The following is a 15,221-nucleotide window of genomic DNA, read 5'->3' on the forward strand; positions in this document are numbered from 1 at the left end:
CACATGTTCTCATTTCATTCGTTACAGAATTTTCATGTTTACAGCAGTTCCTCATTTTTCGTGCACACGTGAGCTAATGTCTCTCATAAATCCTGTCTTTATAGCACAATTTTTTTTTTTGAGATAATACATTTGAATCCAGAACGTCTCTACTACCTTGCAACAATAACGAGGCCGAATCACCATGTGTAAAAATAATACAAAGCGTTATGTACTCTGATTTACTATAAAAAGCATGGTCTTTGGTAATTATCCATGCTCAAGAAGAACTTCCATTCAAATTTATAGTTAGGGGCAATTTTGGGACCATATTTTTCAAGGCCATAGTTTGGAATACGCGTACCTTATAAGTCTGATCATGGACTCAACAACTTCAATTTTGAGTTACTCAAACGGACCATCGATGCCACCACATCTTGCTGTACTCTGGAAAGGTAGGTGAAGTTTGCCGACTTCATTGAGATTGATCATTCTTGTAAAGCAAGACACGAAAACCTGATCCAACTGGGGATCAGATGAATTTCCTATTTTTGGAGATTCCTACAATCTAGGAACTAGCATGCGCTGCAAGTAATCATACTTCTAAGAGGACACAATATCTAATCCTCAATACCCTCTTGGATTCTTCCGATTTAATATGGATTCTATATCGTGAAAGTTCTATCTCTCGATGTGTATAAATACCCTCATCTAGGGTATAACTCTAGTAATGCAATTCACTTATGCAACCCTCATCTAGGGCATAACTCTAGTAACGCAATTCACTTGTGCATACTCTTTGCTTATTCTCTTACCCACTACTTAAGTCTCAATATTGCTTACTAACTTGGCCGCCGAAGTACTTTTGGCTAGTGTCCCATCGGTACCCTAGGTTGATCATGGTTATTTGTTCTATTACAGGTATCTGGATTTGCATAGCTCCTCCATCCACGTCGGTGCACGAGTTTGGTTTTAACAAAGATTATTTGCCAAAGAAATGTTCCAAGACAAATAAGGCCGAAACATGTCCTCAAGCGAAGACACCATGTTAATTGTTATGGTTATCAAAGATACCGCTGATATGGAACAATCCCATTCAACTCAATAGGTCAAGTTAAAAGTTGAAATTGGCTAAGTGATTGTCTCAGGAGAAAAATAACTTGGACTACTTTTCAGTTGAAAAATAAGAATATTTGAAGAAATCATTTATTATTTCAAGTCAATGTCTAAAACAAAATCATATTGAAGACAATGAAATGAAGAGATCTCGGCTCGGGATAAAGTATTATTGGCCCCCTCCATCATAGTTAGCCACTTTTATTCTTGCTTGTAAGACATTTATTTTCTTAACCATTTAGCTATTTAGGCCGATGCTTAAGAAAATAAGGGGGCAACAATCAGCTGTTTGCATAAAAAAAATTTAAAAAAAAAACCAAGAACCAATACAATTTTAATGGGTGTTGTTTAGAACGAAGTTGAAAAGAGTTTACAAAAATTCGACATGTGGCAGGGGTGACATTTTGGCTTGTCATGACATAATGGTGGCTTGCAACGCTTGGTTTGAGGTCATAAATGAAATTTTGTGATGGAGGTTGATTGGTGATGACATTTCAAAATCCTTTGGTCACTATTCGTGACTGAAGATTTCAAAAGCGAGGGGAGCAATGTTTGGGCCTAAAGTCCTAGGTTTGGGTTAAGTTGGTTGACAACCCATAAAGGAGGTTGTGAGTCTCAACCCAGTAATGTATTGTTGGTGGCGTGGTCAAGTCTTAGATGAAGTACGACTATTTAAGGATCATGCTTGGTTTCTAATATGGTCAAATCCTAAAAAAAGTAAGATTGTTTGAGGATCAAGATAGGTTTATGGGTAAATTATGAATTAATCGCATAATAAAATTAGATTTGGAATCCCAATTCAAATCGAAGAAGGTGAGATTCAGTGGTAATGAAATTTTATTAGAAAATAATTTGAGGATAATTTCAAGTGCATCAAGAGAACAATCCAAAAATTTGCAATAGTACCAGACTCTCCAACCTGAACATCACCAATTTCATTGCATCCTTGTGTGAGGTACAGGTTCACTGAAAATGATGGAGGTCCCATCAACCCCAAAAATTTTGATCTTACTTAATCTTTCTAGTTGGCAGAGATGGCACCCACATACGGTTAAAAACAAAAGCAGTTTCACATGTTCAAGTAACTTAAATAAGACACAATTAGGTAATTGATTAGTGGGTAATAAAAGCCACGTGGATACACGTAGCAAGCTGATAAAAACATATGCGACAACATGCAATTTTTCTTTTGAGTGATGTTGTCTATATATTATCTTTCACCTTTTATGCATTTTTAAATTTTTTTTATTATCAGATTGAATAAATTGAAAAAGATAGATGATAAAAAAACAATAACAAATGTGCGCGAGGGATAAAAATGAGTGTTTGAATAGCACTATTATTTTTTTATGATACGTATCACTAAGTAGTACGTAAAATTACGGTTATATCCTTAAATATAAAAGAGATACAACGAATCTTTAAAACAACTAAATCTTAGATAAAACATGTACCACTTAGTTATATAACCAGAACGATAATTTTTACAATTTATACATTTTGCAACTCAAAACTATATGATATGTAATAAGTACTTAGGTAGGACCGAAATGACACATTAGGGTTAAAACACATGCATCGAATATAAAAGAGGAGACGTGAAAATGCAGATTTTAGGTTTAGGATTTTGTTTTGTAGGGGTAGACTAAATATTTATTCTGAAAACATACATATGCATAATACATGCATGTTGTTTTTTCTTTATCTGTATGTTTGGTAAGGCATATATATATAATACATTACCGGGACAAAAATGAAAATTGTATAAAAAAAGTATAATAATATAACGAGAAGAACGATAATGACGTTTATATGTATGGTTATTTAGTGTGGAAAAGGTTATTTAAATAGGGGATTTAATATTTGTTGGTTCTTATTTTAGTTTTGATGGTTGCAGCGAACCTAAGATTTTGTTGAACTGATCCGTCCAAACAAGGATTTCGTTTGCTTTCTTCTTCTCCTTTCTTTCTTTCTTGCAAACAGTGTTTTGCACCGAAGAAAATAGAAAGTGGAAGAAAGATTTGCAAAAGAGTAATAAATAGTGGTAATTAAAGTATGTAGAGGATAACAGCAGGTAGATTAGATAGCTACATCATGATTATTTCCATCTAAATTTTCTGCAGAGAGAGACTGAAAGATTCTCTGAGGTTCTTCAATAATAACCCCCGATTTTTATATATTTTTTTCTGGTATTTTATACCAAGTTGCTGACCTTGTCAAACATTGCTAGGGTAAAATATTTTCAAATATCATCATAGACTCGTAGTTTAATTTTGGATAAAAAGCAAAGAAAGTGGGTAGTTAACCAACTTACCATGGCATAATTAAACCTAACCCTGGGATTAATTTTGTGAACAGAATTTAAAAAAGGTTTTGACATGTAGAACAATAATTAGCTCATATGCTTTGGTTTAGTTTATGGGTAGTGCTATCTACGCATTTATTCATTTTTTCATATCCTTTTCAATTTCTAATCGTCGCATTGATTGAATTAAAGAAAATCAATGAAAAAAAATTAATAAAGATGTATGAGAAACAAAAATAGGTATGTAAATAATATTGTCCTTATATGTTTTGCTTGGTTTTTTGTTTTTATTTTTTAGTATTTTCAAATGTTTTTTAAAAGTGACGGTGGTGATGGTTCTCTTACCTTTATAGTACCATTCAACAACCATCTTCCTTGATTTGGTTGCTTGCCCACCTCACAATATTCCAATAAACATATATATATATATATATATATATATATATCTCATTCACTGAATTAATTTAATTTTAACTTGATTAAATATATCTCCTTTTCCTCTTTTCCTCCTTTCACACTGTGAACCAAGGCCACAACACTCCTCTCATTTGACTAGTTGCCCTCTCTCTCCCTCTCTCTCTCTCTCTCTCTCTTTCTCTCTCAGAAACACCTACGTCTACCCCACGCTGATCTTTTGAGTGGAACCTTGAACACAGAAGCAGCTTCTCTTTTAGAGAAGAGAAAAGGCTTAGAGAACAACCCCTTTTACTCTCTCTCTCTCTCTCTCTCTCTCTCTCTCTCTCTCATCTTCTCTATATTGAAACCCTAATTGACCTTTAACCCAAAAATAGTAAAAGGAAGAGGAGCAATCTCTGATCGATAATACTAATAGCTTTCATTTCTTTGTGTAACAGTCTCTTTCTGCAACCATCAATTTTCATGATCCGTGTCTGCATCCGTGGCCGCTGTGTGGGTTGTTTATTATTCTCTTCCTCACTACGCTCGCATACGGCATACCCTTCTGCAGCTCCAGGACAAACAACCCACCAAGCTCTGTCCTCTCCCGGCCCTCCCTTTCAGATCTCACAGCTTTCGTTAATTCCAGCAGACATGCACACATATGGCTTCTTGTAGTGGTACTTTTCTCAACAGCTTAGCTCACACCTCTCTCTCTCTCTCTCTCCCCCTCTCTCTCTGTGCCTCTGTTTGTTTGGTAGCTTGCTCTTCTTAAATGAGTTTGTATTTTAAGTAACCAAATCTCTCTACTCCTTCATATCTTTGTCCCCTTTTACGTATTTCCATCTCTCTCTCTCTCTCTCTCTCTCTCTCTCTCTTATGGATTCTGGTAATAGCGGGAGTTTGCAATCCTCCAGCGGCGGCGATGACGAGTACGACTCGCGCGCCGAGTCAATCTCCGCCTTGCTCAGTAACCCACCGAGTCAACTCGGTCCCATGTCTAACCCACCACCACATCACCCCCACCACCACATGGACCCTTTGTCAAACATGTTCGATCCGTTATCATCCAGGCTCACCAACCCAAACCCACTCCTCAATTTCGATATGATGTGGTCCAAAACCCTAAGATCCGACCCCAATCCCATCGATCTCGGCGGCCTCAGCCAACCCTTTTTGACCAATCCCAGTATCAACCAATTAGGACAAAACAGAGGCGGCGCCGCCGCCGGCGGAGGAGGAGGCGGGTCGTCTACATTTGCGGCGCTTCAGATCCCACATGATCATCAAAACATTTCGGCCTCTTCTTCGGCTCCCGACAATCAAACCCACAACAACAACATGAATAACAACAACGGCGTCGTTCGGAATCCGAAGAAGAGGTCGAGAGCGTCGAGGCGAGCACCGACGACGGTCCTGACAACAGACACCACAAATTTCAGAGCCATGGTTCAGGAATTTACAGGTATCCCTGCTCCTCCATTTTCTTCTTCCTCGCCTTTCCCGAGGAGCAGATTGGACCTTTTTGGCAGTGCTGCGGCTGCCTCTTCATTGATGAGATCAGCAGGAGGGGGAGGAGGAGGAGGAGGTGGTGGTTTGGGTTTGGACGCTCCTCCTTCATACCTTTTGAGGCCTTTTGCTCAAAAAGTGACACACCAACCGCCATCTTCATTGCTTGATCCCGTTAGTTCAACCTCCACAAATCACAATCTCCTCAATCTGCACAACCAAAACCCTTCATCATCATCTTCTTCACAAGTTCTCAATTTCCAATCCCTTTTTCAATCCCAGCAACAAAATCCTAAATACCCATTAATTTCCATTAATTCACCACCTCATCATCATCAAGCAGGCTCTTTGGGGGACCCTCATCATCAACATTTTGGCTTGACTCAACAGCAGCAGCAACAGCTTAATGTTAATGCGCTTTCCAACAACAATATCGTATCCTCCTCGGACGCCGCGCTTTCCAGGCACGACATTAGTAATGGTCCAAGTTGGGGTACTGGCGGAACTGGGTCCAACAAGAACATCGACAACAACAATGTGGTTGATCATCAAAGACTAATGAGTTCTATCAATGGAAATTACGGCAATGGGAAACTCAACTACTCGGCTACTGGTTCTTCGTCGAATATTGTGCTTCATGGCGGTAATGTGCCTCCAACAACAATTGCCGCTGCTACTACTACTACCGCCACTCGAAGCGAAGGTATGGTGGAATCATGGATTTGCTCCTCAGATTAGGCTTTTTCACCACCAAAATTATTACACTAAAATTCACCAAATCATGTTCTGTGGGTTATCCTCCCTCCGTTTTAACCATGACCACCACCAACAATTAAATTATGAGGACACTTTTTATTTCCCTTTACTCTTCTTTCTTGAATTATATGTAAATAATAGACTCCCTCTCGCTTTCTTTTTGTTCATACTTCATACACGAGCCATTTATATATTGTAACTCCAATACTAAAATGCTAGTTGTTGATAGAAATCATGTGTGTTCATATATGGCTCTGATCAAGTTTGACCACTGTTGTAAGGTGTAATCTGAATGCATGGTTCCTCCCCGCACATCATTTTTCATAAATGATCGTTTAGTTAAATTTCAGCCATTCTTTATTGTTTTTTTATGCTTAGTAGAGCAAAGTTACAGATCTATGGAATATCATCAATCGGATAAATAGAATATATTTAATCAATAAAAAATAAATACCCCATGAACAGGTTTCAATTGCTTTCCTCGTACCTTCACTTATGCTAAATATGTTATTTGAATCGTATCTGAAACCAAGCGGCAGCAAAATATTTTAGTACAGCTACTACTGTACCGCACCAAATGGCCTGAGAAGTGAGAGCATTGTCTGCTTGCTTGCTGTAGGATTCCCCTACCCTTTAATTTCATATTAATCTTTCAAATTTCAGTTTTTATTTATAATTAATTTGTTGAATATTTTATGTCATGTCTTGGAGTGATTGGTGGCGGGATTTGGGGTATGGTTAGCCGCCGCAATCTCTTATCATACGAATCAAATATCTTTCATGTGCGTGTGTTTTCCAGTTCTTTCCTTCTTTTCCTTTTCTTTATTGTATTTTTTTATTTTTATTTATATTAAAATTGAAAGATTGATACCCAGCAGTTTTTTTCATGAGGAATGAGGATCGTCCATGGCATACGTTGCACTCCATTAAATGCGCATATAACTTTAGCTCGGTTCACACTTAAATATCTCCATGCTTCTACTGAAGCAAAAGATAATAAATAAAAATACAACACTTAATGCCATGTACTTCCGGAACAAAGTCATATGAACTCTTTTTAGTTGTCTTTAAGCTACATCCACATAAATTTCGATTATTGTCTTTTTTTTACAACCACGGAAAATGAATTCTGAATTCCTTCCTTCCCTTCTAGTTTTAGGCTTAAATATCAAATGTTCTCTGTGGTATACGATAAAACCTCTATTGATAAAAAATAATATTAGTCATAAAGAGAATTTTGGTTGAGCTTGGGCTGTGTATATATGAATAAACTTTACACCGTAATACGTTATAATTTGAGACAAGGTGTGTGTTTGTCTTTAATGTCTACATAACATTAAGGAGTAACCTCATAATAGTCACAAACTGGTTTGGTCCCAACATTATTAGGAGGATGGTGCTTGTTACTAAAACTGTCAATTTGTTTGACACACATAGATAGCTAAATGATTTCTAAATTGCATGATTTTTTTCGAAATGATCTTTAAATAATAATAAAAATAAATAAAAAATATCGATTATGATGTTTGTACCATCCAAATACGTTTATAATCACAAGTGGATGGACAAGAGATTCCCCCAGTTTTTTAACTCTGTTTCACTCCATTTGCTAACTTGGTCAATTCTGTCTAAGTAGAAAAAATGCGTAAACATTTCAAAAGTAGCAAAAGAAATTATCATTTGAAAACCATATAAATTTAAAGTTAGAAAAATTTATGGTATGGTAAAAGGTAAAACAAAAATTTATAGTATCCAATTTGAGTTTGATCTCCGAGTGATGTATCTGTTTTGGCATACCGTTAGACCGGGATGTTTTGAAATAGGTGACTCAATTTTGAATTTTTTAAATTAAACATTTATGCCTTTTAGATATTTGATTAAACTCTTCTTCTCATAATTTTGGTGCCATATGTATTAGAATTAATATTTTTGTACCAAAATTACATAACCTGCCACTGCCCCATAGTTCTTAAAACCTCACCCCAAAATTTCCTATAATCTAGCATTTTGATTACTCTCTACCTCTTTGGAAATAATTGTCAAAAAAAAAAAAAAAAAAAAAAAAGAGCTTAGTTAAATACAATTTATTTTCATAATACTTCCTACAATTTAGCAATGATTATCTACAATTTAATATATATATATATATATTTTTTTTTTTTTTCAAAACGATTTAAAATATTTTAAAATCCAACAAAATCAAACCTACCAAAAATAGGACTAACAATAGTATAAACATACCAATAAATAATGAGTACAAAATCAAACGTGCCAAAACTGAAAATAATGTACCAATATCAACATATATACCAAATCAAACGTACCAAAACATACCAATCAATATTTTTTACAAATTCAAACATACCCAAAGATAATATACACATAATATGTTGTACCTGCTAATAGTTTGTCAACAACTATAAATAATAAAAAATGCAAAGAAAAATAGTCCGACAAAAAAAAAATGAAAAAATTACTGTGGATCAACAACGATTTGGGAAAAAAAAAATCCATAAAATCAAACCATTTGGAAAAAGATAGAATATTTAATGTTTGTAGGACAAAATAATTTATTTTGATCGAAAGAATATAATTGGAAAAAGAGATAATAGAGTTAATAACTAATATCCCATTAAATAAGGAAAAAAAAAAAACACATCCAACAACTTAGAGGATAAATTCAGAAATTAATAATTAACATTTTATTTTCAAATATATATATATATATATAATGATATGTAATTTAAATTAACTGAAAATCCTGAGGTGTTTATTAGTCAGAGCACTTTAATCAAATTTTGAAAATACACAAATGTTTAGTCCAAAAGATATAAAAAAAAATTGTAGGGGATTCTAATTTTCTCTAAATAATAATCAAACACAATGACTATTTTGACATATAAGCCTCTATTTTTATAGTAAAGATGAATACTACTACTACTATTAAGGATAGGGAAGTGGACTAAACCTCACAACGCTAGCAATAATAATTTGAAACCTAAGATCTTTCACTTATAAGTAAAGATGAATACTACTACTACTATTAAGTTGCTACAAGTCTCTATTTTTTAACACCAACGGAATGAACGATATCAAACAATAGGAGCAAACATATGTAATAATTTGGCCAAATTAAAACTACAAAGACTAAACTGGTCATACGAGTAAAACATATGACTGTTTGAGCTTTATTATATAGCATTTTCTTGCATTCTTGCATCCTATTAGAGTAATTAAAACTTTTTTTGATACCACTTCATGTGTCACTGCAATGCAAGAGTACATCAAATGCGTTTACAAGACAATATAAAAATAAGCATCATTTTGGTTCTAGTTCCCAATTAAATTAATTGTTAGACTAAAATCTTTTTTGTTTAAATATTTTGATCGAGGTCCTTAACATCATTTAAAAGATTTAACTCATGCATTTATGTATTTAATTTCCCACAAATTATGAAATTTAAACAAATTCAAATAATATTTTTAAAATATAATAAATACTTGAAATTAAATATTAGAGTAATATTGTTCTTCACAAAATTATTGCAAATAATGTACCCACATAATTATTAACATATTTTAAAAAATAACTACTGATATAGTTTAAAACATAAAATAAATACATATAATTAGCATGGGTACATTTAGCAAAATTAAAAAATGGGTACAAATATATTAAAAACTATGGGTACAAATACCAATAAAACTTTAAAAAAATATGGGTACAAAAAGAAATTACTATATGGATACAAATTAAAACTGAAAAGAAAATTGGTACAAATTAAAAAAGGGTTGCAAAGTAAAATTGGGTACAAAGTAAAAATAAAAATATATGATAAAAAGTTTAGCCATAAATATAAATATATAAAATGTAACATTTCTAAAACTAAATGAATATATTTAGAAATAAAAAATATTTTATTATTGAAATAATTAATAAAGTTTATTAAAACCTAATGACATTGATAAAAAATTAAAAACAAATAAGGTTTTAATCAATGGAATAGCAAAAAGAGGTATTTTCTCCTAAAAATAACATGCACGTAAAGGCAAAATTGACACGGACAAAACTTACACTACCAACTAGAAAACCCACATCATTAAAATTAAGCATGATGCTTAACCAAGAGCACATAACCGAAAACAACATAAACCATAAGAAAATTATAGAATTGTCGTCGTCAAACCAGTGACATCTACCTAGGAAAACACAATCGCCTGAAAGAGTGTCGTCGTCAAACGAATCACATCTACCTAAGAAAACATTATAGAATAGAGACGTATCTTAAGAAAACTTGATCTTCAGCAAACCAACCGCGCATAATAGTGAATAACAAGAATCCTTTTGTGACGATGTTAACCAAAACCAACTAAGAAAATGCACCAAAATCCTTCGTAATAAACAGTTAGATTTAGCAAATAGATAAATTTAGAGGCATGATTTTGGATGGATGATTGGATTGAAAAAGAGAGAATAAGTGATGCTGAACTCAAAGTCTAAGCATGGCTTAAATGACGACTGAGTTACCACAAAGTTATTATTATTCACCACAATGGATTAAGTCAAAGGGAATAATAACAAGGGAAAAAAGAGTAAGGAAGGAGGAAAAACATAAGTACATGCTTTTAATACATGTCACATTTTGAAAAAAAAAAAACAAAAAGAAAAAGAAAGAAAGCACCCTAGCAAGCGTATAAAAAATGAACTTTTGTTTTCTCTGTGATTTTCTTGTCACCAAAACTAGGAGCAAATCCCGAATCATGGGGTTAATGGTATGTCCATTCTAGTTAAGTGCTATGTCATAAATTTTCTGTCCAAAAATGTTGTCCTTAGTATTGACTCGAGAAAATCTCACTTCATTTAGGATAATGATCCGTCCTTTATAACTATAATTTTTTGCTTGAGGCTAAAAATTGGATATTTAAATCCTAAAATGTGATACAAAAATGCTTAGCCCACTCCCCCACTCTTTTAGGGTAGATTATATCGTTTGTTAAAAAAATGATATCAACTAGGGGGAAACCTAATAAATTCGTGAACAAGAACTTAAACACTAAGCTCTAGGATACGATTATACACCCTAAAGCAATCAATCTTGTCATCAAAATGTAAGAAAATTAAGTAGAAGTAAAGTTTTCTCAAAATCACCATTACATGTAATATCAAAAGAGATATGATTCTCACACAACCCTCTTAATTTATGATCATGAGAGTAGATATGCGGCATGGTTCATGCTTTCTGTACATTTCTCAACGTACTGTTCGTTTCTCAATGTTCTAGCCATGCATGACCATTGTACTCTCTTGCTAGCCACGTACAATATTTTTTTCTCTCTCTTTTCTTTTTTCGTTGGCAGCACTTTTTGTTCAAGCGTACTGTAATTAATTGTAGTGTTTGGGGAAGAAAAGAAAGTAAGAAAATGAAAATTACACTTTGGGTGAATTATTGCGATAAAAGATTCATACTTTCCATCCGACCACACATAATGTTTCAATTTTGAAATTTATAAACTGGGAAAAGTGGAACTACTTTCAAGCACTCCCTCCTCTGGAATTGTTATGATTAAGATGGGAGGAGGGTGACTTCGCATGAAAGTTGAAACGGTGATACATATATGGGTGTGAAAGTTGGTAATCTTTTTTATTTCGTTGATTGATAGATCATGATCTTTTTCACTTCAATTATGAAGCTTTTCACCTTTGGTTTAAATTTGGAATGATGAGGGGTATGCAACAGTGATGATTTCATGAAATTTGAATTTTTTTGGTGCGAAGTGGAGATACATCTACAAATAAAAATCGTAGGATTTTGTACACTTTTGAAAAGGGGTGACCTTTTTTCTTTTACAAATCAAATCTTGTTCAAATTATATTGTGGTAAATAAATCCAAAATGATTAGGCATGGGATTTTGAAAGATTTAAGGGACTTGAGAGGGAGATTGTTATTACCGGCGACACTTATTTAGGGATCATGGTGGCCCATGCTAGTGAACAAGCCTTTGCTCATTAGCAATGATGGCTCTTGTTTCGCTCACTCATATCATCTCAGCCCATTAGCTAGGATAAATGTCAAAGACAGAAACAGCAAGGCAAACTGGAAAATGCATCTCTCACTCTATAATCCTGCCCTACATTTTTTAGCCTAAACTCAAAAAGATGAACAACTTTTGGCATCCCCATCAAAAGGCTGGCACCATTCCCTCACTTGAAAAGCATATATTCAAGTGCCATACACTAGATGAAGACAAATGTCTCGAATTTATAGAATAATCATATTTGATAAACAAGTGATTATATTCCATAGTACAAATTATCTTTATTTTAGTTATTTTATCTTGATACAATTTTAAAACTTTATGGTGTAATGTGAGAAAATTGAAATTCATGACCCGTTTTAAATTTCGCTTAAAACTTTGTAAATCTCATTCATGAATTACGTCAAAGTGTTATACAGTTTAATTATGCTTGCTTCTCAGCTAGAGTTGAGGATAACTGTGTTAAAGTACCTATTACAATGTTTCATTCATGAATTTTGATAATGTTTTAAGCTTTCAAAATTATTAGAGAAAAGCATTCAGTGTAGCCAAGTTATTTAGAACAATGTTCTCCCTTCTCTACATTCAAGTTCAAACATCATTCTCGTAACTTAGATTATTTAGCATAATTAATCCTATTGTTAAATATAAAAAATTCATGAAAAAAAGTTAAAGAATAAGGGAAGGGGCGAGATGATAATTAGGGGTGGTTCGGTATGGGATACCATACCGAAACTAGTATCCCGAATCCCAAACCAAAATTTTTCGGGACGGGAATTTGAAGACCAATCCCAAACCAAATTTTCGGGAATCCCAAATTTCGGGAATCCCGAAATATTTTCGGGATTTTGGGACAAATCGGGAATCCCAAATTGAAATATGAAATTATGAATTGTTCTTCAAATATATAATTCAAGAACACATTCATAAACTAGGAATTTCATTTCATTCACACTACCATTTAATTGAACACTGGCATGCCTGACTGTTTTTATCATAGTCAAAATTCAAATTAATTAAACCATTTTTCCAATATGTTGAGAGACAAAAGAATCAAGCCTTATCCACATGAATATCAAACAAAACATGAAAAATATGCAAGGTGTAGGGCATTCCAGGTTGCAGAGCATGACTTAGAAACTACTAGCATCAATTATAAAAGAATAATATATATATATAATAATTAATATTATATATTTTCGGTTCGGTATGGGATTCCCGAAATATCGAGAAGTCAATCCCGAATCCCATACCGAAATTTTGGGATCGGTTCGGGATAGCATCCCGAAAATTTTGGGAATTTCGGTTTGGAAAATTTTTGGTTTGGGATCGGGATTTTTTCAGTTCGGTTCGGGATTTTTGGGAATTTTTTCCACCCCTAATGATAATTGTTGAATGGAAGTTTTTATAGAAAAGAGTTTGAACGATATATTAGGGATACCTTAGGGATAATGGGTTATGAACTAATGAAAAGAGGGGATTATAATTTTCTTAAAAGGAAAACTAACGAAAAGTCCTCAAAATTTTTAGTTTTAATAAAAATAACAAAATAAAGATGTAAGTGAATAGTACTAGGAGTGACTTTTCAAGGTACAAATATCATTTTCGTTAAAAGTGAACAATTTCGGAAGTGTTTCATTAAGATTTTTTTTTTTTTTTTTTTTTTAAACTTTGATGGACGGTGGATATATATGGAGTGGTGGAAAAATAGAAAAGCACCTTCTTGGTCACTTTCCTCTCTTCCCTCCCTATTTTTATTTCTTTTTATCATCTCCATCTCTTGGTTATTGTCGCTCTATTGCCATATTGAAGAGAACCCTTGTCCAGTAGTGATTGGTGTGTCGAGAAGAGCCTTTTTCAACGGCTAGAGTTTACTGCTCAACTTTAAATCATAAACGGTTGCTGTTACTTAGATATGAGATTGTGATTTTTGTGGTTTACACTTGGTAAAAGTCTACAAGGAGTTTCAAAGGTTGTTGGAGGTGTCTCATACCAATACTTTTGACATTTACAAAATCATCAGAAGGTGGTGTAGTCTTTTTGTCATGGTAACTTTACAATAGTTCTCCGGTTTATAGTTTAATTTTTTTTAGTGTTATCTTCCTTGTGCTATTGTATTGAGTTCTAGTGAGCTTATAATTGTGGAGTTGTGGTTTTTCTTTGGCATGTGTGGTCATTTCTTCCTTCTCCAGGAATTTACTATGTGATTTTTCTCCGGTAAGGTTCGCTCTGAGACCCACATTTGACATGCATGTAAGTTACTGATGATTCTGAATGAAGTTTTATTTGAAATATAAAAAAAAAAGTACAATTGGTTCATTTCACAAAAGGATAGATTCATTTTTAATAACAACAACAAAACCTTATTCTATTAATTAGGGTCAGCTGTATAAATCCTAAAACATCATTGTGCTCAGTTTTACGTCAAGTCTACATTTGGCTCCAAGTACTACATGTTTTTTCTTAGAGTATCTTTTCAGGTCTTTCTAAGTCTTTCTCTATCCCTTTTGCCTTGAGCCTTTGTCTCATAATCACATCTTTTAACCGGTGCATCTATAGGTCCTCGGTTCACATGTCCAAACCACCTTAACCAATTTTTCACTCATCTTATCTTCAATTGTAGCCACTCCCACTTTACCTCGAATATCTTTTTTCTTAATCCTATTATTTCTTGTGTGCCCAAACTCTAACAAGGCATTCTCAACTTCGCTACGCTCATCTTTTGCATGTGTTGATGCTTGATCGCCCAACTTTCTCTGCCATAAAGCATTGCTAGCCTTATTGACATCTTATAAAAAAAATTCCCTTCAGCTTTAGTGGCATATGTCAGTCGCACAACTCACCCAATGCACTATTCCACTTCATCCAACTAGCTTGTATTCTATGGTTGAGATTCTCCGTTCTTTTGCAAGATAGATCAAAGATAACAAAAGCGCTCACTCTTTGGTACTTCATGATCTCCAACCCTCACCCCTATCTCATTTGGACCTTATTCCCACTGAACTTGCACTCCATATTACTCTGTTTTTTACTTAGATGAAGACTTTTAAATTCCAACACCTTCCTGCCAAAGGTTAAGCTTCACATTTACTCCCCCATGCATTTCATCTATCAACACTATAT

The 15,221-nt window shown here is 33.9% G+C and overlaps 1 protein-coding gene across 1 annotated transcript; it reads left to right on the plus strand.

Moving 5' to 3' along the window:
• The first annotated feature begins 3,872 nt into the window (after positions 1–3,872).
• On the plus strand, positions 3,873–6,405 carry LOC137743355 (uncharacterized). Its single transcript, XM_068483239.2, has one exon. It carries the CDS (start codon positions 4,676–4,678, stop codon positions 6,041–6,043), a length of 1,368 nt encoding a protein of 455 aa, XP_068339340.2. The 5' UTR covers positions 3,873–4,675; the 3' UTR covers positions 6,044–6,405.
• The last annotated feature ends 8,816 nt before the right edge of the window (positions 6,406–15,221 follow it).

The sequence above is a fragment of the Pyrus communis genome, chromosome 15, assembly GCF_041283825.1.
Source record: "Pyrus communis isolate YQ-2024b chromosome 15, ASM4128382v1, whole genome shotgun sequence".
NCBI classification, from domain to species: domain Eukaryota; kingdom Viridiplantae; phylum Streptophyta; class Magnoliopsida; order Rosales; family Rosaceae; genus Pyrus; species Pyrus communis.